This window comes from Somniosus microcephalus, unplaced genomic scaffold (assembly GCF_052327205.1).
Source record: "Somniosus microcephalus isolate GS21.2 unplaced genomic scaffold, FLI_Smic_1.0 unresolved_chr2, whole genome shotgun sequence".
In the NCBI taxonomy this organism is placed as follows: domain Eukaryota; kingdom Metazoa; phylum Chordata; class Chondrichthyes; order Squaliformes; family Somniosidae; genus Somniosus; species Somniosus microcephalus.
In genome coordinates, this window is record NW_028225180.1 from 31,497,790 (window position 1) to 31,522,162 (window position 24,373).

General features: G+C 43.8%; 1 protein-coding gene across 1 annotated transcript; it reads right to left on the reverse strand.

Annotated features, from left to right (window-relative positions):
- Positions 1–12: 12 nt before the first annotated feature.
- Positions 13–23,802, reverse strand: LOC147092420 (putative G protein-coupled receptor 139). Its single transcript, XM_085975590.1, has 3 exons — positions 23,777–23,802; positions 16,168–16,340; positions 13–1,525 (listed from the first exon to the last, which is right to left on the reverse strand). Exons 1-3 carry the CDS (start codon positions 23,800–23,802, stop codon positions 606–608), a joined length of 1,119 nt encoding a protein of 372 aa, XP_085831716.1. The 3' UTR covers positions 13–605.
- Positions 23,803–24,373: the final 571 nt, after the last annotated feature.

Here is a 24,373-nt window from a genome sequence, read left to right on the forward strand (position 1 = left end):
GCTGGACAGCCTTCAACTCATTCTCATTAATCAATACGTCAGGAAAAAAAAACAGGTAATACCGAGGCAACTCCAGTAAACATTCAAAACATGGTGAAACATCGCAACACTGAGAAGGGAACAGCGGCACCGCTCCTTATTCCCAGGAGAAGGGGTGAAGCGGCCCTTGCAGCTGCAATCAGTCCAAGCAACATTTTCATCAAACCTGCTGGAAAAAGTAACCGGACCGAGAGTTGAAAACGACAAAATCTTTCCCTAAAACTAGTGACTGATCCGAGCAATATCTGATAGAATTGATTACAGTCCTCTCAGGATCAGATATTAAACCCATTGATCAACTATTATATTCCACTGTTAAATTTCACTTCATCGCTGACATGTTTCATACATAAGGGGGAATGTCCTTGTTTGGAATGAGACACTCGGCCAAAGAACTGCGGAAAACCACAGTCCTTGTTGGCGTTAAATGCTACAAAGGGCCTCAAATATAGTCGCGTACCTGTGAGTTTTTACAAGAAAAACCCTTATGTAGCGGTTAGCAGGGGGAACCCCGGTCTAAGCTAGAACACGAGCTAGAACGGAATTCCAACGTCCCTACCGAAGCTCTAGTTCGGCTTTCTTTCATGTTTAACCAATCTTAGAATCTGAGTCCAGGGAGATTTCAGCAGCTTCTTCAGCTCTTCTCTGAACTTCCTCTGGGTCGCTGCATAAATGCACGTGTTCGGGCAGGAACTCAAATGTTTCAGCATAGCTCCGGTTTCAGTGGCGATATACGCTGGGTTTGTGCGGTCGCCTCGATAATAATTGATGTTCGACATTCTGGTAATTAAAAAATTGACGGCAGCTGTCAGCCACAGCAATATAAAACTGCCCGATATAGCGAAGAGCAAAATGATGGATTTCCTTCGGCTCTCCATCTCTGGATCGCTCTGATTCTCACTGCTGTGACCCCGGAGTCCTCTGCGGGCTCTGCTGGCCACTAAAATACGTCTGACAGTCAAACAATTAAACAAGGCCATTAAGGTAAAGGGAAGCCAAACGAGCCATACAGTGTGAAACCAGAGATACGCTACACCTGAAGGGGAGGAAAAAAAAGCAACACTTGACCGACAGCCCCACTGCACGTTGTTAATTATTTGCTGAGATTCATATGCAAACAAAATGGCAATGCCCTTTAATAAGATTAGAACCGTGAACGCTGTTGTAACCATGACGGCAATTCTCTCGGTGCAATAATTTACTTTAAACTTCTGACAGCAGATAACTATAAATCGGTCAAATGTGAAGGAGACGGTGAACCAAACAGACAAATCGAAGGTGACAGCATTCATGTATAGATTGGACTTACACACGGGAGTCTGGGACAGGAATGAAAGTGGAAAGTGATAACTGAAAATATAATACACCATTACATTGAAGATCATGACCAGTAGATCTGCTGTTGCCATGGCCACCATGTAGACAGAGATACACTTGGAAAGGCCGCAGTTTCCTCGGGAGAGAATCACAATTGTCATCAGGTTCGCTGTAAGAAAGAGAGAGGAGAAAAATAATGTTCCAGCGTCTAATTCAATTATATATGGAGATACCTGTGGAGAGCATTTTACTCCATTCAGTGTGATTATCAACACGGAGCAGTGTGAGAACAGGATTAGTATTGGAGCCATTACCTGGGAAACCCACCCACACATTTAATGAGCTGCTGCACCGCTCACTCTGCACGGGGGGACAAAACGGTCCGGAAATCCGCTAAAATCCCTGTGTTTGAGCTTCAAAGAACATTGTAACATCAGTAATGTTATGGTATTAACGGGAACGTGGACAGCGTGGACACGCGGTCACTGTGTCATGCTGACATCCGTAAAACTGTTACTCTATCCAACATGCGATATGAACAGGGAGACGTTAACAACGATTAACAACAAGCAGGTTACAGTGGCTCACCGGGGACACCGAAAGCTGCGACAATCGGGTAGTAAATCTCTTTCATCAGCAGAATAGCTGGTCGCCCCATTTTCAGTGAGAATGGATCAATTCAGTTGGAGCTGAAAGACTGTGACTGGCGCACGGCTGAGACAGTAGAGGGGAACCTATACTTATCCACACATCAATCCGCCAGGGAGTCAATCAGGTTAACTCATAATTGGCATTAGTTACAGTCATTTAACAAATAGACTGAGGTAAGTTGCTTTTATTTACTGTTAATTCCGATTAAGAGAAATCAATTAAATTGTTATTGTACAGTTTGAAAAACACACACAATACAAACATCCTTTACAAATGGAAACTGGAATCACCCACTACTGGAGCTGACCCTATTCCAGCAGAACTGGTTGAAACAGCTACAATGGCAGCCATCGCCATGACCCAGCCCTTCACTGACTCCGAGTGCTCCAACGCCTCCAGAACAGGCGCTGAAACAAATCCAGTAATACATGAAACAGTCCTGCAGCATTAGAGATGACCTTGTTCCACTGGTAATATTAGCTCCCACAAATTACACTAGACGTGCCCCTGCTCCTCCACTGCGGGTGCTAACCAACATAGAAACATAGAAAATAGGAGCAGGAGTAGGCCATTCGGGCCTGCTCCGCCATTCAATATGATCATGGCTGAACCTCTATCTCAATACCATATTCCCGCTCTCTCCCCAAACCCCTTGAAGCCTTCTGTGTCTGCAAATCTATCGATCTCTATCTTAAATATATTCAGTGACTTGGCATCCAGAGCCATCTGTGGTAGAGAATTCCTCAGGTTCACCACCCTCTGAGTGAAGAAATGAATCCTCATCTGAGTCCTAAATGTCCTACCCCGTTTCCTGAGAATGTGAACCTTCGCTCTAAACTTCCCAGCCAGGGGAAACATCCTCCCTTCATCCATTCTGTCTAGCCCTGTCAGAATTTAACTGTTTCAATGAGATCCCCTCTCTTTCTTTTAAACTCTGGTGAATACAAGTCTATTCCTCAAATGACAGTCCTGCAACCCCAGGAATCAATCTGCTGAACCTTCGATGCGCTCCCTCTGTGGCAAGTATAACCTTTCTTAGGTAAGGAGATCAAAACTACACACAGCACTCCAGGTGGTGTCTCACCAAGGCACTGTATAAATGTAGTAAGAAATCCTTGCTCCTGTCTCCACTCCTCTTACAATGAAGGCCAACATACTATTTGCCTTCCTAGCTGATTGCTGTACCTGCATGTTTGCCTTCAGTGACTGGTGTACAAGGAATGACAGGTCCCTTTGTACATCAACATTTCCCAATCTATCACCGTTTAACTAATAGTCTGCCTTTCTGTTTTTCCTATCGAAGTGGATAACTTCACATTTATCCACGTTATACTGCATCTGCCATGTATTTGCCAACTCACTGATCCCTGCAGTACACCCCAATCACCGCCTGACACCACGAAAAAAACCCATTTATTCCTTCTCTTTGTTCCCTGTCAACCAATTTTCAATGCATGCCAGTATATTAACACCAATTCCATGTGCTTTAAATTTGCACACTAACCTCTTTTATGGGAATTTTTCAAAGGCCTTCTGAAAATCCAAATACACCACATCCACTGGTTCTCCCTTATCTATTCTACCAGTTACTTCCTCAACAAACTCCAGTATGTTTGTCAAACACGATTTCCCTTTCAAAATTCATGATGACTTTGTCTAATCCCGTTGATATTTTCTAAGTGTCCTGTTATCACATCCTTGATAACAGACTCTAGCATTTTCCCTACTACTGATATTAGGCTAACCGTGTTCCCTGTTTTCTCCCTCCCTCCTTTTTTAAATAGTGGGGTTACATTTGACACTCTCCAATCTGCAGGAACTGTTCCATAATCTATAGAATTTTGGAAGATGACAACCAATGCCTCCACTATACCCATGGTTACCTCTTTTATTACTCTGGGATGCAGATTTCCAGGCCCTGGCGAATTATCGGCATTCAGTACCATTGCCTTCTCTAACACAATTTTATTACTGTTACTAATTTCCTTTAATTCCTCCTTCTCACTAGACCCTTGTTCCTTAGCATTTATGGACAGTTATTTGTGTCCTCTACCATGCGGACAGAACCAAAGTATTTGATTAATTGCTCAGCCATTTCCTTGTTTCCCATGTAACTTTCTCCCGTTTCTGACTTCAAGGGACCTGCTTTTGTCGTCACTAATCTTGAACTTTTTACATACTTGTAGAAGCCGCTTTTATGTTCCTTGCCAGTTTATTCTCATACTCTATTTTTCCCCTCTTATTCAATCTCTTGGTCCTTTTTTGCTGAATTCTAAACTGCTCCCAATCCCCAGGCTTGCTACTTTTTCTGGTAACTTTATATGACTCCTCTTTTGATTCAATACTATCCTTAATTTCTTTTGCTAGCCATGGCTGGGCCGCTTTTCCTTTTGTGTTTTTGCACCAGAAAGGAATGTGTAACTGTTGCAACTCATGCATTCGTCCCTTAAATGTTAGCCATTGCTTATCCACCGGCATGCCTTGTAATGAAGCTCCCCAATCTATCATAGCCAACTCCCTCCTCATATATTCGTAGTTTCCTTTGTTTAGATTTAGGACCCTAGTTTCGGATTGGACTACTTCACTTTCCATCTTAATGAAGAATTCTATCATGCTATGGTCACTCTTCTTAAAGGTTGCCGCACAACAAGATTATTAAGTAACCACTTCTCATTGCACCATGCCCAATCTTTGATAGCCTGCTCACTAGATGGCTCCTCATCTTACAGGTCTAAAAACAATCTCATACACAATCCAGGAATTCATCCTGCACAGTATGATTGCAAATTTGATTTGGCCAGTCTATATGTCGATTAAATACACCCATGATTACTGTAGTATGCTTGTTACATGCATCTCTAATTTCCTGTTTGATGCCGTCCCCTACATTACCACTACTGTTTGGAGGCCTATATACAACTCTCACCAAAGTGTTCTGTCCCTTGGTGCTTCTTAGCTACACCTTGTGTAATTCTACATCCTGATTTTCTGAGCCAATATCCATTATCTCTATTGCTTTGATTTCATCCTTTACGAACAACGCCACCCCACCTCATTTTCCTTTTCACATATCCGTCCTAAATATGGAATATCCTTGGATATTCAGCTCCCAGTCTTGGTCACCCTGCAGCCATGTCTCTGTGAATGCAGTTATATCTATTTGTGCTCGTAATTCGTCTACCTTATTATGAATGCTTCGTGCATTCAGATACAGTGCCTTTAGATTTGTCTTTCTAACATTTTTTTATATCAAAACATTTTTGGTACTATGGGCATATTTGTCTTCCCATTTTTCTTACCAGGTCCCTATTTGTTAGTGCACTCTTTTGTTTGTACGCTCTGTCCCTTCCTGACACAATCTGGTATCCTTACATCAATCCCTGTCCTGCACTGCTTCCTTCACTTTTCTCTCTAGCATTCTAGATGTCTCTCCCCCGTGACTGGCCCGCTTATTTAGCTTAAAGCTCTATCTAACTCACTAGTTATTCGATTCGCTAGAACTCTGGTCCCAGCATGGTTCAGGTATAGCCCGTCCCAATGAAACAGCTCTCTCTTTCTCCAGTACTGGTGCCAGTGCCCCACGAATCGAAATCTCTTCTCCCACACCAATCTTTGAGCCACCCATTCTTCTCACTGATCCTGTTGGCCCGATTCCAATTTGCTCGTGGCTCAGGTAATAATCTAGAGATTATTATGTTCGTGGTTCTGCTTTTTAATTTAGTCGCTAGCTTCACAAACTCTCTCAGCAGAACCTCTTTCTTAATCCTACTTATGTCGTTGGTAACTACATGAACATGGCAACTGGATCCTCCCCCTCCCAGTCGAAGTTATTCTCCAGCCTGGAGGAGATGTCCTTTACCCTGGCACCAGGTAAGCAACATAGCCTTCGGGACTCACGCTCCTGGCTGCAGAGAACAGTGTCTATCCCCCTAGCTATACCGTCGACTACAACACCCACCTTCCTTTTTACTCCTCACACTTGAACGGCTTCCTGTACCACGGTGCTGTGGTCAGTTTAGTCGTCCTCCCTGCAGTCCCCGCACTGGTCCACAAGGGTTGCAAGGACCTTGAATCTATTGGACAAGTGCAGGGACAGAGGCTCCTGCAGTACTACCTCATGGATCACGGTACTTGCCTCACTTGCAATCACACCATCCGGTCCCTGACAACGTTTCAATTCTAAAGTATTTAGTATAAATGGTGTGGCTGCCTCCTGGATCAAAAGTCGAAGTGACTTTCTCCCTTCCTGATGTCTCGCAATGTCTACAGCTCGTACTCCATCTCCCATCTCCTCAAATCAGAGCCAAAGTTCCTCGAGCCTCAGACACTTACCACAGATGTAGGCGTGCTGGACTATAATGAGCACAAGCTCCTACATATTGCAGCAGCAACACATCTCCTGTTCTCCCATTATTTAATTTATTTAAATAATTAGTTTAGTGGAAATCAAAGTATTTTCCTCGCTTAATATATTCAATTAATTAAATTAAGCTTCGTTTTTAAAATTTAGTTATATGCTATATGTTAACTTAAACGTCAGCCCACAGTCACTACCAATCAGTTACCTGCTTTACCTGTGACGTCACACGGAAGTTTTCTCTTGTTGTTGCAGGTCTGTTGATGCTTTCAGCCCCGCTCGCGGGCCTCGTTCTGCTCCCGCTCAGGTCCGCCACCAATCTGAGGGAGAAGTTAGGAAATGCAAGGCAAAGCAGCACGTCCTCCCTCCACTTCACCTAACTCCCAAGCTTACCAGACACCTAATATGTTCACTTTATGTCAAGCGGCACTCCGTGACAAACTGCACACCAACCTCCCTTGTTTATACTACTCAGATTCATGAGTCAGCTCTCTGGCAGTTCTTACTCTTACACGAGACGATGCCGTGCTCCTCCACTACCAGTGATAACCTAAACTGACACTAGAGTTGACCGTGCTCCTCCGGTACTATTTATACTCTACCACTTCAGTAGAGATGACCGTGCTCCTCCGGTACTATTTATATCCTACACCTAAAGTTTTGATGAACGTGCCCCTCCTGTACTATTTATATCCTACACCTACAGTAGAGATGACCGTGCTCCTCCTGTACTATTGATACCCTACACCTACAGTAGAGATGACCGTGCTCCTCCTGTACTATTGATACCCTACACCTACAGTAGAGATGACCGTGCTCCTCCTGTACTTTTTATACCCTACAACGACAGTGGAGATGACCGTGCTCCTCCTGTACTTTTTATACCCTACACCTACAGTAGAGTTGAAGGTGCCCGTCCTGTACTATTTATATCCTACACCTACAGTAGAGAGGACCGTGCTCCTCCTGTACAATTTATATCCTACAACTACAGTGGAGATGACCGTGCTCCTCCTGTACTATTTACATCCTACAACTACAGTGGAGATGCCCGTGCCCCCCCTGTACTATTTATACCCTACACCTACAGTAGAGATGACCGTGCTCCTCCTGTACTATTTATATCCTACAACTACAGTGGAGATGACCGTGCTCCTCCTGTACTATTTATATCCTACAACTACAGTGGAGATGCCCGTGCCCCCCCGGTACTATTTATATCCTACACGTACAGTAGAGATGACCGTGCCCCTCCTGCACTATTTATATCCTACAACTACAGTGGAGATGACCATGCTCCTCCTGTACTATTTACCTCTTACACCTACAGTAGAGATGACCGTGCCCCTCCTGTACTATTTATATCCTACACCTACAGTGGAGTGGACCGTGCTCCTCCTGTACTATTTATATCCTACACCTACAGTAGAGATGACCGTGCACTTACTTTACTATTTTTATCCTACACCTAAAGTAGTGATGACCGTGCTCCTCCTGTACTATTTATATCCTACACCTACAGTAGAGATGACCGTGCACTTACTTTACTACTTATATCCTACACCTACAGTAGTGATGACCGTGCTCCTCCTGTACTATTTGCATCCTGCACCTACAGTAGAGATGACCATGCTCCTCCTGTACTATTGATACCCTACACCTACAGTAGAGATGACCGTGCTCCTCCTGTACTATTTATATCCCACACCTACAGTAGAGATGACCGTGCTCCTCCTGTACTATTTAAACCCTACACCTACAGTAGAGATGACCGTGCTCCTCCTGTACTATTTATATCCTACACCTACAGTAGAGATGAGCGTGCTCCTCCTGAACTATTTAAACCCTACACCTAGAGTAGTGATGACCGTGCTCCTCCTGTACTATTTATATCCCACACCTACAGTAGAGATGACCGTGCTCCTCCTGTACTATTTATAACCTACACCTACAGTAGAGATGACCGTGCTCCTCCTGTACTATTTATAACCTACACCTACAGTAGAGATGACCGTGCTCCTCCAGTACTATTTATAACCTACACCTACAGTAGAGATGACCGTGCTCCTCCTGTACTATTTATAACCTACACCTACAATAGAGATGACCGTGCTCCTCCAGTACTATTTATATCCTACACCTACAGTAGAGATGACCGTGCACTTACTGTACTATTTATATCCTACACCTACAGTAGAGATGACCATGCTCCTCCGGCACTATTTATATCCTACACCTTTAGTAGTGATGAACGCGCTCCTCCAGTACTATTTATATCCTACATCTACAGTAGAGATGACCGTGCTCCTCCTGTACTATTTATATCCTACACCTACAGTAGTGATGACCGTGCTCCTCCTGTACTATTTATATCCTACACCTACAGTAGAGATGGCCGTGCTCCTCCTGTAGTATTTATATCCTGCACCTACAGTAGTGATGACCGTGCTCCTCCTGTACTATTTATATCCTACACCTACAGTAGAGAACTCCGTGCTCCTCCAGTTTCATTTATATCCTACACCTACAGTGGAGATGACCGTGCTCCTCCTGTATTATTTATAACCTACACCTACAGTAGAAATGGCCGTGCTCCTCCAGTACTATTTATATCCTACACCTACAGTAGAAATGGCCGTGCTCCTCCTGTACTATTTATATCCTACACCTACAATAGAAATGGCCGTGCTCCTCCTGTACTATTTATGTCCTACACCTACAGTAGAAATAGCCGTGCTCCTCCTGTACTATTTATATCCTACACCTAGAGTAGTGATGATCGTGCTCCTCCTGTACTATTTATACCCTACACCTACAGTAGAGATGACCGTGCACTTACTGTACTATTTTTATCCTACACCTAAAGTAGTGATGACCGTGCTCCTCCTGTACTATTTATATCCTACACCTACAGTAGAGATGACCGTGCTCCTCCTGTACTATTTATACCCTACACCTACAGTAGTGATGACCGTGCTCCTCCTGTACTATTTGCATCCTGCACCTACAGTAGAGATGACCATGCTCCTCCTGTACTATTGATACCCTACACCTACAGAAGAGATGACCGTGCTCCTCCTGTACTACTTATATCCCACACCTACAGTAGAGATTACCGTGCTCCTCCTGTACTATTTATATCCTACACCTACAGTAGAGATGAGCGTGCTCCTCCTGTACTATTTAAACCCTACACCTAGAGTAGTGTTGACCGTGCTCCTCCTGTACAATTTATAACCTACACCTACAGTAGAGATGACCATGCTCCTCCAGTACTATTTATATCCTACACCTACAGTAGTGATGATCGTGCCCCTCCTGTATTATTTATAACCTACACCTACAGTAGAGATGACCGCGCCCCTCCTGTATTATTTATAACCTACACCTACAGTAGAGATGACCGTGCTCCTCCGGCACTATTTATATCCTACACCTTTAGTAGTGATGAACGCGCTCCTCCAGTACTATTTATATCCTACACCTAGAGTAGAGATGACCGTGCTCCTCCTGTACTATTTATATCCTACACCTAGAGTAGAGATGACCGTGCTCCTCCTGTACTATTTATATCCTACACCTACAGTAGTGATGACCGTGCTCCTCCTGTACTATTTATACCCTACACCTACAGTAGAGATGACCGTGCTTCTCCTGTACTATTTATATCCTACACCTACAGTAGAGATGATCGTGCTCCTCCTGTACTATTTATATCCTACACCTACAGTAGAGATGACCGTGCTCCTTCTGTACTATTTATATCCTACACCTACAGTAGAGATGGCCGTGCTCTTCCTGTAGTATTTATATCCTACACCTACAGTAGAGATGACCGTGCTCCTTCTGTACTATTTATATCCTACACCTACAGTAGAGATGGCCGTGCTCTTCCTGTAGTATTTATATCCTACACCTACAGTAGAGATTACCGTGCTCCTCCTGTACTATTTATATCCTACACCTACAGTAGAGATGACCGTGCTCCTTCTGTACTATTTATATCCTACACCTACAGTAGAGATGGCCGTGCTCTTCCTGTAGTATTTATATCCTACACCTACAGTAGTGATGACCGTGCTCCTCCTGTACTATTTATGGTCTACCACTTCAGTAGAGATGACCGTGCTCCTCCGGTACTATTTATATCCTACACCTACAGTAGAGAACTCCGTGCTCCTCCAGTACTATTTATATCCTACACCTACAGTAGAAATGGCCGTGCTCCTCCTGTACTATTTATATCCTACACCTACAGTAGTGATGACCGTGCTCCTCCTGTACTATTTATATCCTACACCTACAGTAGAGATGACCGTGCTCCTCCGGTACTATTTATACCCTACACCTACAGTAGAAATGGCCGTGCTCCTCCGGTACTATTTATAGTCTACCACTTCAGTAGAGATGACCGTGCTCCTCCGGTACTAATTATATCCTACACCTACAGTAGAAATGACCGTGCTCCTCCTGCACTATTTATATCCTACACCTACAGTAGAAATGACCGTGCTCCTCCTGCACTATTTATATCCTACACCTACAGTACAGACGACCGTGCTCCTCCTGTACTTTTTATATCCTACACCTACAGTAGAGATGACTGTGCTCCTCCGGTACTATTTATATCCTACACCTACAGTAGAGATGACCGTGCTCCTCCTGTACTATTTAAATCCTACACCTACAGTACAGACGACCGTGCCCCTCCTGTACTATTTATACCCTACACCTACAGTAGAAATGGCCGTGCTCCTCCGGTACTATTTATAGTCTACCACTTCAGTAGAGATGACCGTGCTCCTCCGGTACTATTTATATCCTACACCTACAGTAGAGATGTCCGTGCTCCTCCTGTACTATTTATATCCTACACCTACAGTAGAAATGACCGTGCTCCTCCTGCACTATTTATATCCTGCACCTACAGTACAGGCGACCGTGCTCCTCCTGTACTATTTATATCCTACACCTACAGTACAGACGACCGTGCTCCTCCTGTACTATTTATATCCTACACCTACAGTAGAGATGACTGTACTCCTCCGGTACTATTTATATCCTACACCTACAGTAGAGATGACCGTGCTCCTCCTGTACTATTTAAACCCTACACCTACAGTACAGACGACCGTGCCCCTCCTGTACTATTTATAACCTACACCTACAGTAGAGATGACCGTGCTCCTCCTGTACTATTTATATCCTACACCTACAGTAGAGATGACTGTGCTCCTCCGGTACTATTTATATTCTACAGCTACAGTAGAGATGACCGTGCTCCTCCTGTACTATTTATATCCTACACCTACAGTAGAGATGGCCGTGCTCCTCCTGTACTATTTATATCCTACACCTACAGTAGAGATGACTGCGCTCCTCCTGTACTAATTATATCCTACACCTACAGTAGAGATGACCGTGCTCCTCCTGTACTATTTATATCCTACACCTGCAGTAGAGATGGCCGTGCTCCTCCAGTACTATTTATATCCTACACCTTCAGTACAGATGACCGTGCTCCTCCGGTACTATTTAAATCCTGCACCTACAGTAGAGATGACCGTGCTCCTCCTGTACTGTTTATATCCTACACCTACAGTAGAGATGACCGTGCTCCTCCTGTACTATATGTATCCTACCCCTCATTAGAGATGACCGTGCTCCTCTGGTTCTCATGATAGCCTATATTTACACCAGGGTTATGCGCACTCCTCCGCTACTAGAGATTTGCTAAACATACAGAAGAGTCGATCATGCCCCTCCACCACTAGTGGTGCTTCTACACTTTAACTAGCGGTGTCAGTGCTTCTCTGGTACGAGTATTACCCTACACTTACTGTATATGTGAACATGCTACTCCCGTACTATTGGTATCCTACGCTTACAATAGAACTGACCGTTCTCCTCAAATATTAGTGTCAACCTATACTTACACTAGAGTTAAACATCCTCCTCTGGAAGTAGAAGTACCAGCTGGGTCTCTTGTCATTGGAACAGAGGAGTCTGAGGGGAGACCTTGTTGAGGGTACAAAATAATGGGGGGCATAGAGAAGTGGATAGAAATGCCCTATTTCCCTTAGCAGAGGGGGCACAGTTTTGAAGTAATTGATGTAAGGTTTAGACGGGATTTGAGGGGAAATGTCTCCAGCGAGAAAATTTTGGGAGACTGGAACTCGCTGCCTGAAAGTGTGGTAGAGGCATGAACACCAGCCACATTAAAGAAGAACTTGGATGTGCACTTTGGATGCTCTAACCTGCAGGGCTACGGACCAAGCGATGTGAAGTGGGATTAAGCTGAATAGCTCTTTGTTGGCCGGCACAGGCACAATGGGCCGAAATGGCTTCCTTCCATGCTGTAACCTTCTAAGATTCTATGATTCTATGAATTACCATTGCACTTACACTGTGGTTCAGAGGCTAGGCTCTGATTTTCATAAAATAAATAGGAAGAAAAGGCACTGAATGAGGTGAAGAAGGTATTTAAAAGTTTTATACGAGAAATGAGAGATTGTACCTGTCAGGAAAGTTTCAACAATCTGCGGCACTTTTCTCTAGAAAAGAGAGTACTGACGGGTGTCCTGATAGAAATCTTTAAAATTATGAATGGGTTTGATCGGGTAAACGAAAAGAAGACATTCCCACTTGTGAGGAGAATGAAACTAATGGCCATGAGTATAAGATAGGCACTAATACATCCAACAGGGAGTCCAGGATAAACCTATTCAACAAGAGACTGGTTAGAATGTGGAATTCGCTACTACAAGAATTAGTTTTGGCGAGTGACATCGATACATTGAAGGGGATGCTCGGTTCGTACATAAGAAAGAAAGGAATAGAAGGAGATGCTGATATGTTCAGGTGAGTGAGGTGGGAGGAGGCTCGTGCGGAGCATAAAACCGACATGGACCAGTTGGGCCTTATGGTCTATTCCTGTGCTGTACATTCTATATAAATCCATATAAACAATATCATAAACAATCTTTGTTACAGGTTCCCTGGAAAGACCGTGGAAGCGGTTAGAAATAACTAACTCAACTGAAAATTAGAGTGATTGCTTTCAGAAAGTTACATTTTGGGAAACGGTATATGAATAATTTGAGACATGACCTAAGTGTGCAAGCTTCGGGTGAACTGGTGACTTTGAACCGGTGTTCCACAGAGCGCTGTGTCACAGGAGATTTACTCTTGTCTTTACTGGGTTTGTTGTAGACAAATTGATGGAGATCGATTACGATGAACAGTAAACAACTGTATTAATGTAACATGCGACTAGCAGGATGTTAGAAGGTTAACTAGGTGAAGTGTGGTCATTTTTCCACTAGCATTTCCTATGTTTCTTTGTTCTTTGTCCCCTCCTACTTCTCATCTATATGCTGCCCTTCAGCCACAGAATCACCAGTGAATGGAGTAGATGTGGATTCTCAAAAATCATTCGATAATGTGCCACACTAAAGGTTATTACACAACATTTGAGCTCATGGGATTGGCGGTAAGATATTAATATGGACTGAGGATTGGTTAATGGGCAGAAAACAGTGAGTAGGAATAAACAGGTAATTTCGAGTTAACAGGTTGTAACTAGTGTGGTGCAGCATGCATCAGTGCTTGGGGTCAGCTACTTACAATCTGTGTTAATGACTTAGATGAAGGGCCGGAGTGGAATGTATCCAAGTTTGATGACGAAACAAAGCTAGGTGGAATAATAAGTTGTGAGGACACAAAGTGGCTGCAAAGCTTTTATAGACAGTTTCAGTGACTGAGCAAGAATAAGGCAGATGGAATATAACGTGGAGACGTACAAAGCTCTCCACTTTCGCGGGGAACATAGAAAAGCAGAATGGTGAGAGTTTGGGAATCGTCAGAGTTCAGAGGGTAATGGGTGCCTTCTACACGAATCATAGAATGTTCACATGGAGGTTAAACAATACATTAGGACAGCAAATGGTATGTTAGCCTTTATTACAAAATAATTAGAAGATAATTGTAAAGACGTCTTACTGCAATATATAGGGCGGTGGTGAGACCACACCTGGAGTACTGTGTACAGTTTTGGTCTCCTAACGTAAGGGACGATATACTTGCCTTAGAAGGAGTTCCACGACATTTCATTAGACTGACTCTTGGAATGGGGTGATTGACTATGAGGAGAGATTGGGTAGACTAGGCATATATTCCCTACAGTTTAGTAGAATGAGAGGTGCTTTCACTGAAACGTTTAGAATTCTTAATGGTCTTGATAGGGTAGATTTTGGGAGGATGTTTCCCCTGGCTGTGGAGTCTGGAACTGAATGATCAGTGTCGCAGAATATGCGGGAAGCCATAAAGGACTGAGATGAGGAGACAGTTTCTTCAGTCAAAGGGTTGTGAATCTTTGGAATTCTCTACCCCAGAGGACTGTCGATGATGAGTCATTGACTATATTCAAGACCGAGATCCATAGATTTTGGGATACTCTTGGAAAGGCGAGGTGATCCAGTGAGTATCCAATCAGTACAGGATTTCTTAAATGTGAGAGTCTAACAAGCTATTGGGTGCCGCTTAATTTCTGGCAAAAGGCTTGACATTTGATGCAGCAATTTGACTGTGGATTCACTGGTATACAAAGCTAGCCCGTACCTCACCTGGGAGTGCGTGATTCTTATATGTACAGGGATTTGGGCTTGTACTCATACCATACTGTCCATGAGATGCTGTGCTTCACTCTGCGTGGTAAACGAATATAGTGTGATATACACTGTATCAAAAACCCTGTCTACCTCAACTGAGAGTGTTTGATTGAACAGTGTCGAGGTACCTTTACTCTGTATCGGACCCGTGCTGTTCCTCACCTGTGTGTGTTTTCTGGGACAGCTTCGAGGGAGCATTATTCTGTATCTAGCCCGTGCTGCAACTGCCATGGGAGTGTATGATGGGACTTTTTACCCATGTGAGAGTTTGTTGGAACAGCGTCGTGGGAGCTTTATTCTGTATCTGACCCGTGCTTTTTCTAACCTGGGGAAGTTTATGGGAATTAGTAAAAGGACCTCTACTCGGTATTTAATATATACTGTACCACACCTATTTGCGTTTGATGGGACAGTTTAGAGAGAGATTAACTCTGTATCTAAACAATGTTGTAGCTGATCTGGGCGGGTTTGATGTTGCAGTTTAGAGTGAGCTTTACTGAGTACCTATCCCGTGCTGTACCTGACATAGAAGTGTTTGATGGGACATTTTAAAATGTGCTCTACGGTGTACCTAACCCATGCCGTACATGATTTGGACGTGTTTGATGGGACAGTGTAGATGTAGTTTTACTCTGCACGTATCTCGAGCAGTGCCTGAACTGCGAGTGTTTGATGGGTCAGTGTAAACGGAACTTTATCTATTATTGCCCATGATTTCCCCGCTAATTATTGCTCCGATGGTTCAACACACCCATAGCCCTAATGATCTCAACAACGTGCCTCTGACACCTCTTCCTGTTACAGGGAATATAATGGTAATAGAACACAGAGGTGCTTTTTATATCTTCATTCAAGGACCAATACTTGAAACTGCATTTCACTGCCAAGGCAGGCGCGAGACCCACTGCCGGCTTTGTGCGAGGGAGTCTTTGGGCCAGTGAATAGTGCGTATTCATATTTGAAGGATGGGTGGAGAATGCGTAAGGGGCAATTATTCGTGGTTCTGCTCCCTGCCTTGTATCTAATACCTGGGTATGGGTTTCGAAACAGGACTGAATGTACAACATGTGTTCATCACCAATGAGACTGCACACCAGGAGCAGAGCGTGGTCAAGTGACCCTGTGAAACCTCGCCTTGGTGGGGCTCCGGCTGCTTTGTGTCATTGTTACTGGCTGCTGTGTGATTGGCTCCTGGCTCCTTTTTGATGTCACCTGGTGACAGTTTCCACACCTGGTTACGGCCCAACAGGTGTGTTACTGTGGGCAGAGCTGGAGTTGGCAGCAGATATTGTTCGTGAATATAGCCCCTACAAATAGAGAAGGAGAATCATCATCACATTAAAGAGAGAAAAGTCATTGGGTTCACAGAACATATCTGATGGTAAAATGACTCCCGTGTCAAAGACGGGATAAAACAGGAAGCTTCTGCAATGATTGGACGGATGAGGATCTTTCCTTATAATCCAATCAGTGCAGGATTTTGCCGAGGTGAGAGTCGAACCCGGTATCGGCAGCTGTTGAATATTTGGCAGAAGGCTCGGCTTTTGATACCATAATTTGACTGAGGATTGACTCGCGTGTGAACCTTGCCCCTGGGAGCACGTGAGAATTATATGTACACGGAAATTTATCCTGTAAGCGTACTGTGCTGCACCTGAGTTGGTGTGTTTCACTGGATAGTGTCTGTGGAGCTTTACACTGCATTCACCACATGCTGTATCTGAGTTGACTGTGCTTGATGACGCAAAATACAGTGAGATTTACCCTGTACTGATACCCTGCCGTACCTGCCCTGGCCATTAGTGACGGGACAGTAGAAAGGAAGTTTTGTACAGTATCTAATCATTGCAGTACCTGCCCTGGGACTGTTTGATGGGACAGTGTAGAGGGAGCTTTACTCTGTATCTAACCCGTGCTGTACTTGCCCTCGGTGTGTTTGATGGGGACAGTGTAGAGGGAGCTTTACTCTGTACCTAACCCGTGCTGTATCTACCCTGGGAGTGTTTGATGAGACAGTGTAGAGGGAGCTTTACATTGTATCTACCCCGTGCTGTACCTGCTGTTGGAGTGCTTGAGGGGGGAGTGTAGAGGGAGCTTTACATTGTATCTACCCCGTGCTTTACCTGCCATTGGAGTGCTTGAGGGGAGAGTGTAGATGGAGCTTTACTCTGTATCTAACCCATTGCTGTACCTGTCTTGGGAGTATTTGATACGGCAGTGCAGATTGAGCTTTACTCTGTATCTTGCCCGTGCTGTACCTGCCCTGGGAGTGTTTGATGGGGCAGTTTAGTGTGAGCTTTACTCTGTATCTAGCCGGGCTGTACCTGCCCTGGGAGTGTTTGATGGGAAAGTATAGAGTGAGCTTTACACTGTATCTAGCCCGTCCTGTACCTGCCATTGGAGTGCTTGAGGGGACACTGTAAATTGAGCTTTACTCTGTATCTAACCCGTACTGCACCTGCCATGAATACGTTGATTGCACAGTGTAGATGGATCTTTACTCTGTATCTAACCCATGCCCTACCTGGCAGTGTTTGATGGTACAGTGTTGAGGGAATTTATCCCAATATCTTACGCGTGCTGTTCCTAGCCGGATGATTCAACCACTTGATACCACTGATGATCCCTTATATTATTGCCTCTGATGCTCGTTCTTGTTAAAGCGAGCAGACTATTTTTAGTACAGAGAGGTGGTTGTAATATCCCTGCCTCATCTCAGCACTCTCACCTCAGAGTGCCTGTCACTGCCAAAGCTGGAGGGAGACACTTTGCCTGATATATAGAGAAGGGGTACTTTGAATTTAGAAACACGTGGAGGACATGGGGTGCATTAAATAGTGGAACCTCGCATTTGGATGACACGAGGGAGAATGCATAAGATGTAATTTAGCGAGTCTCTGCTCTCTGTCTCGAGCCTCAGGAAATGGGGGTGGATTCGGAGACAGGCCTGATTGTACAACCTGCGCTCATGTTCAGTGAGACTGCGCACCAGCAGCAGAGCACAGTCATGTGACCCTGGAACACATCGAAGGGGCGGAGCTCTGGCTGCTTTTTGACATTGAGTGAGTACAGTCCCTATAAATAGTGGTAAGGAAAGAAAAGAACAATTTAATTTAAAGTATGTGATTCAAAGAAATTGTAAATATTTTCCAATTAAATATATTAATAGTCATATAAATATTCCCATTGTTTTCCTGTAACATATTCTTTAATAAAGATGAATAATTTTTATATAAAAAATGTCTTTGAGTAAGTAGTATCCCAGGAAGGTCGAGAGAGAGAAGTCGAATCATCACTACACTAACTGGGACAGGAGAAATTTCGCTAGGTTTATAGAGAAGACCTGTTGAGACCAAGACCCCCAGAGTCGAAAACTGGAAACAGAAAGCTTGAACAATGATTGGAAATTTGAGGAAGTTTACTGAGAATCTCTTCAGTCGAGGTGAGAGTCTAACACGCTATTGGGAGAAGTTTAGCATCTGGTATAAAACTCGGCCTTTGATGTGGCAAATTGACTGCAGATTCACTGGTAGCCAATATCTTTCATTCTTGACCCACTCGCTAGAGGGAATAGTTTCTCACTGTCTACTCTATCAAACCTCACATCATCCTGAAAACCTCTATTAGGCCTCCTCTTAACTTGTTTTTTCCAAGGAGAACTGAAATAACTTTTCCAACCACTGCTCATAACTGAAGTCCCTTATCCCTGTTAACATCCTGGTGAACCTCCTCTATTCCCTTTCTAATGCCTTTACATCTTTCCTGAAGTGTTGTGCTCAGAATTGTCAACAATACTCCAGCTGAGGCTTTAACCGTGATTTATAAATTTCTAACACGGTCTCTTCTCTTTTATATTCTATTCCTCTATTTAAAACCCAAGTAAACCATCTAATTTGTTTAACCAACTTATCAACTTGCCCTGCCTCCTTTAAGGATTTGCTGTATGGACTTCTAGGTTCCTCTGATCATTTAAATGTTTCAAAATTGTGCCAATTATACTACACTGTCTTTCTATTTTAGTCCTCCCAAAGTGCATCACTTACACTTCTCCGCACTTCTCTGCCATGCTTCTTCCAATTGCACCATCCTTGCTATGTCATCCAGAAGCCAAATAAATATCATCATCATTATCTACTACGTTTGCAAGTGTCGTGTCTTCTGCAAACTTTGTAATGCTTCTCCCTAGGTTGTTTATTAAAAAAAATGAAAAGAATACTGGACCCAAAAATGACCCTTGGGGAACAACACGGCAAACTAATTCCCAGCCTGAAAAACACCCATCCACTATCACAATTTGCTTTCTTTCACTGAGCCAATTTCGTAGCCATACGTCACTTTCCACTTCATTCCATGAGTTTCCACCTTCTTAACAAGACGCAGATCCAAACCAGATATCTAAGTTTGCCGATATATGCAGCATTGTAAGCAATGTAGATGGAAACATAATATTACAAAGAGATATTAATAGATTACGTGACTGGATAAAACTGGCACATGGATTTTAACGTAGGCAAATGTGAGTTCATCGACTTTGGACCTTAATAGGATAGATCCGAGTACTTTCTAAATGGGGAAAAGCTAGAAACAGTGGAGGTCCAAACAAACTTACAGAGCCGTGTACATAGGTCATTAAAATATCATAGACAGGTGCAGAAAATAATCAAAAATTCTAACGGAATGCTGGGATTTATATGTAGCCGACTAGAATATAAGTGGTAGAAGTTTTGCTCCAGCGATACAAAGCCCTGGTTAGAACACAGCTGGAGGACTGGATTCAGTTCTGGGCACATTAGGAAGGATTTATTATGTTTGGAGATAGTAAGGCAAACTATTAAGGCAGATAGAAAGAAACAATTTGCGATGGTTGGGAAGTCTAGGACTAGTGGACAAAGGCTAAAAAATATAGCCAGGAGTGAAGTTAGGAAACCATTTGACGTGCAAAGGTTGGTAGAAATTTGGAATTCTCTTGTGCAGTTTTTCAGTGGTGAGGCGAGGTGAGAGTGACTGTGCTTGACATCAAGACAGCATAAGCTCGAGTGTGGCGTCAAAGAGCTAGTAAAATTGAAGTAAATGGGAATCAGGGTAAAACTCTCCACTTGCTGCAGTCATACCAGCACAAAGGAAAATGATTGTGGTTGTTGGAGGCCAAACATTTCAGCCCCAGGTAAACACTGCATGTGATCCACAGGGCAGTGTTCTCGGCCCAACTATCTTCAGCAGCTTCGTCAATGGCCTTCCCTTCATCATAAGGGCACAAGTGGGAATGATCGCTGATGATTGCTCAGTGTTCAGTTCCACTCGCAAATCCTCAGATAATGAAGCAGTCCATGTCCACATGCAGAAATACCTGGACAAGATAAGTGCCGAGTATTATTCGCACCACACAAGTGTCAGGCAATGACTATCTCCAACAATAGAGTGTCTAACCACCGCCCCTTGAAATTAAACGTGATTACCATTACCGAATCCCCCACCATCAATATCATGGTGGTCACCATTGATCAGAAACTAAACTGGATCAGCCACATAGCTACTGTGGCTACAAGAGCTGGTCAAAAGCTGGTTATTCTGCGGCATGTGTCTAATCTCCTGACTCCTCAATGCCTTTCCACCATCTATCTACAAGGCACAAAGAAGGAGTGTGATGGGATACTCTTCACTTGCCTGGATGGGTTCCCTTCCACCAACACTCACGAATCTCGATACCATCGAAGAGAAAGAAGCTCGCTTGATTTGCACACCATTCACCACCTTAAACGTTCACCAGTGTACTGTGGCTGCAGTGTGTACCATCTGCAAGATACACTGCAGCAAATTGCCAAGGTTTCTTCGACAGCATCTCCCAAACCTAGAACCTCTAACACCTGGAAGGATAAGGGCAGCAGATGCATGGGAACACCATAACCACCAAGTTCCTGTCCAAGTCACATATGATATAAGTCACTGAGGATGGTAATATATCACCGTTCCATCATCTTTGCTGGGACAAAATCCTGGAACTCCCTTCCTAACAGCGCTATGCGAGTGCTTTCACCAAACAGACTGCAATGGTTCAAGAAGATGGCTCACCACGACCTTCTCAACGGCCATTAGCAATAGATATTTTATTCTAGCCTTGCCAGCGACGCCCACATCCGAAGAATGAAATAAATATATATAAATAATTCTTTTTCAACATTTAATTTTGTCTATTGTATCTTTCACTCTCTGAATCATCGCTTTCTTTTCTCTGTTCATTTCGCTCTCTGTACATGATTTGTCACTGAATTAGCTGTTCTAATTTTCAGTTCCTGATTCAGACACTGAGAGCCTCAGTAAGGAGTCTTCAATCTGATGGGTTGAGGAGATGCACAATTGTTTGTCCATTTCACCCGGGTCCCACATCCCATGTAGAGGGCGCCGCGCTGTTTTGGATTTCTATTCACCGAAATTCATGAGCAAAATCCAGAGAAAATCTGTGGGCAAGAGGAAGTGTAATGAACAGCGAACGCTGTTAATTCACTGCTGACTGCAAAATCCAGGATTTAACGCCAGAGCTTAAGGACTGGACAGCTGAAAGCACGGCCACAAATGGAGGGCTGAAAAATGTGGGCGATTCACAAGAGGCCGGAGTAGGAGCAACACAGATTTCTCGGAGACATTGAAAAGCATCCTGGCCATCTCTGCTCTTGTACGGCAGCAACTACACATTGTATGACTTGTAGAGTTGGGGGAGTTTACAGAGATAGGGAGGGGCGAGGCAATGATGGATGATTTTCTAATCGAGACGTTTCTTGGCCGAGAGCCAGCGTAGATCAGCGAGCGCAGGCTTGAGCTGTGATTCCGACTTAGTGCGAGTAAGGTTACAGGCAGCAGAGTTTTGGATGAGCTGATGTTTATGGAGAGCGGACGGCGTGAGGCAGTTCAGGGAGCATTGGCTTTAACATGTCTGGAGAAGACAAAGATAGGAATGTGTTTTTTGTGCCAGATAGAGCGGAGCTGATCGATGTGACACAGTATTTGTGTTGGACAGGGTCTGGGAACAGAAGCTCAGCTCAGGGTCAAGCAGGACAGTGAGGTGGACAATAGTCCGACTCAACCTGAGACACTGGCCAGGGATGGGAATACGCAATGCATGATATTCAGTTCCATTGCATGCTTTATAACGGAATATCAGGTGCTGCGTATAACGGGAATATAGAAAGTTCAGAGGGGAAGTGAAAAAGTAAATACGAGGGGCAAAGGGATTATGAGATTAGACTGGCAGCTAACATAAAATGGAATCCAAAAGTCTTTTGTAGGCATATAAATAATGAAAGGGTTGTAAGAGGAGAGGTGAGACCAATTCGGGGCCAAAATGGAGACCTACACATGGAGGCAGAGGGCATGGCTGAGATACTAAATGAGTATTTTGCATCAGTCTTTACCAAGGAAGAAATGCTGCCAAGTTTATAGTGAAAGAGGAGGTAGATGAGATGCTGGATGCGTTAAAAATTGATAAAGAGGCTGTAGTAGAATGGCTGGCAGTACTTAAATTAGATAATGACCAGTACTGAATGGGATGAATCCAAAGTAACTGAGGGATGTAATGGTTGGAATTGCGGATGTACTGGCCATAATCTTCCAATCCTCTTTACATACGGTGTGGTGTCAGAGTAAAGGAGAATTGCAAATGTTACACCCTGGTACAACAAGAGGCTGTAAGGATAATCCCAGCAACTACATGCCTGCCAGTTCAAGCTCGATAGTGGGGAAGCTTTTAGAATCGATAAACCGGGACATAAGTAGCAGTCACTTGGACAAGTGTGGGTTAATTAAGCAAAGCCAGCACGGATTTGTCAAAGTCAAATCGAATATAACTAACTTGTTTAAGATGTGCGGAATTACCCCTCGCCCCATCCAACAGGTTATAGAGTTCGGACTGTAGACTTATGAGAAATTACACCAGACACACGGGTTCTGTCTTTAACCTTGTTGAGATACCACGCCAATCGTGGGAGTCGAGACCAGAGTTGATGGAACACAACTGCTTTAATTTACATCATGGCAAAAACAAGTGCTTAAAAAGCCCGCGCAACCACTTAAATACTCCTCAGACAGGAAGTGCTCCCGGCAGCCTGTCCCTGCGGGAAACAAGCTGCCGGAGGAAAGGGCCCACGGCTGGGGGCGGCTGCTGCTGGCAGTGCACCTGCGTAAACTGTCCGTGCCGCCGTGAGCGGATTATGTCCAATGGTGGCATGTTGCCACAACCTTTTATTTTTTCCAAGGCAGATTCAAAATCACAATCACTGTTCGAGCAGTTCGACAATAATATCACAGGAAATCATACATACAACCACCCGCCAATGATCCATCCAACGTTGATTGTAGATCTTTGTACACGAAAAGACTGGCCTGGCACCTCCTTCCTCCGACTGCAGCTTGATGCTCATAGGCAAGATGACTGGTCAAGCCACCTTCTTCTGACTGCAGTGCTGATTTTCTTTAGCAACTGTGTTTTATGCAGCTGTCCTTGTCTTTTGCATTAAATCATTCATTCAGAGAGAGTGAAATCTTCCTTTAATGTTGGTCTGAGCGGTTTGAGATGGCAAACGTTTACACTCACACAACCTGTGTGGCTATTATTCAGTTTGTCCTTATCACAGCCCAAAATTGTTCATTCACTCCTAAAGTTCACTTACAAAGGTGGCAGAGAACCACTTGGTTAGGTTCATGAGTCATATCATATTTTGCATTTCAAAACTTCAAAGGTTTGACTTCTCACCTCAGAAAGATCACCAGAGACACCATGTCTACAATCTGAGAGGGTTTGATTATCTCTGTTGTCTATCACTACCCCCTGCAGTCACAACCATGTTCCCTGCCTTATCAGTGAAAGACTGCTTGTTACATTTACCAACAATATTTTACTTTGCAAAAGCTTTTTGCCTGTCAAAGCATTTCAGGAAATATTAAAATTAAGCGTCTGTATCGAGGATTTTGATGAGGTAAGAGAGCGTGTTGATGAGGGCAATGCGATTGATATAGTGTACATGGATTTGCAAAAGGCGTTTGATAAAATGCCACACAATAGACTTGCCAGAAAAGTTGATGCCCATGTAATAACAGGGACAGTGACAGCATGGATATGAAATTGGCTAAGTAATAGGACACAGAGCGTAGTGGTGAACGGTTGTTTTTTGGACTTGAGGAAATTATGCAGTGGTGTTCCCCAGGCAACGGCATCTGGCCCACAGCTTTACTTGATATATATCAGTGGCTTTTTTGGGGGTGTACAGGGCCTAATTTCAAAATTTGCAGATGACACAGAACTTGGAAATATAGTGAAGAGTGAGGAGGATAGTGATAGACTGCAAGAGGA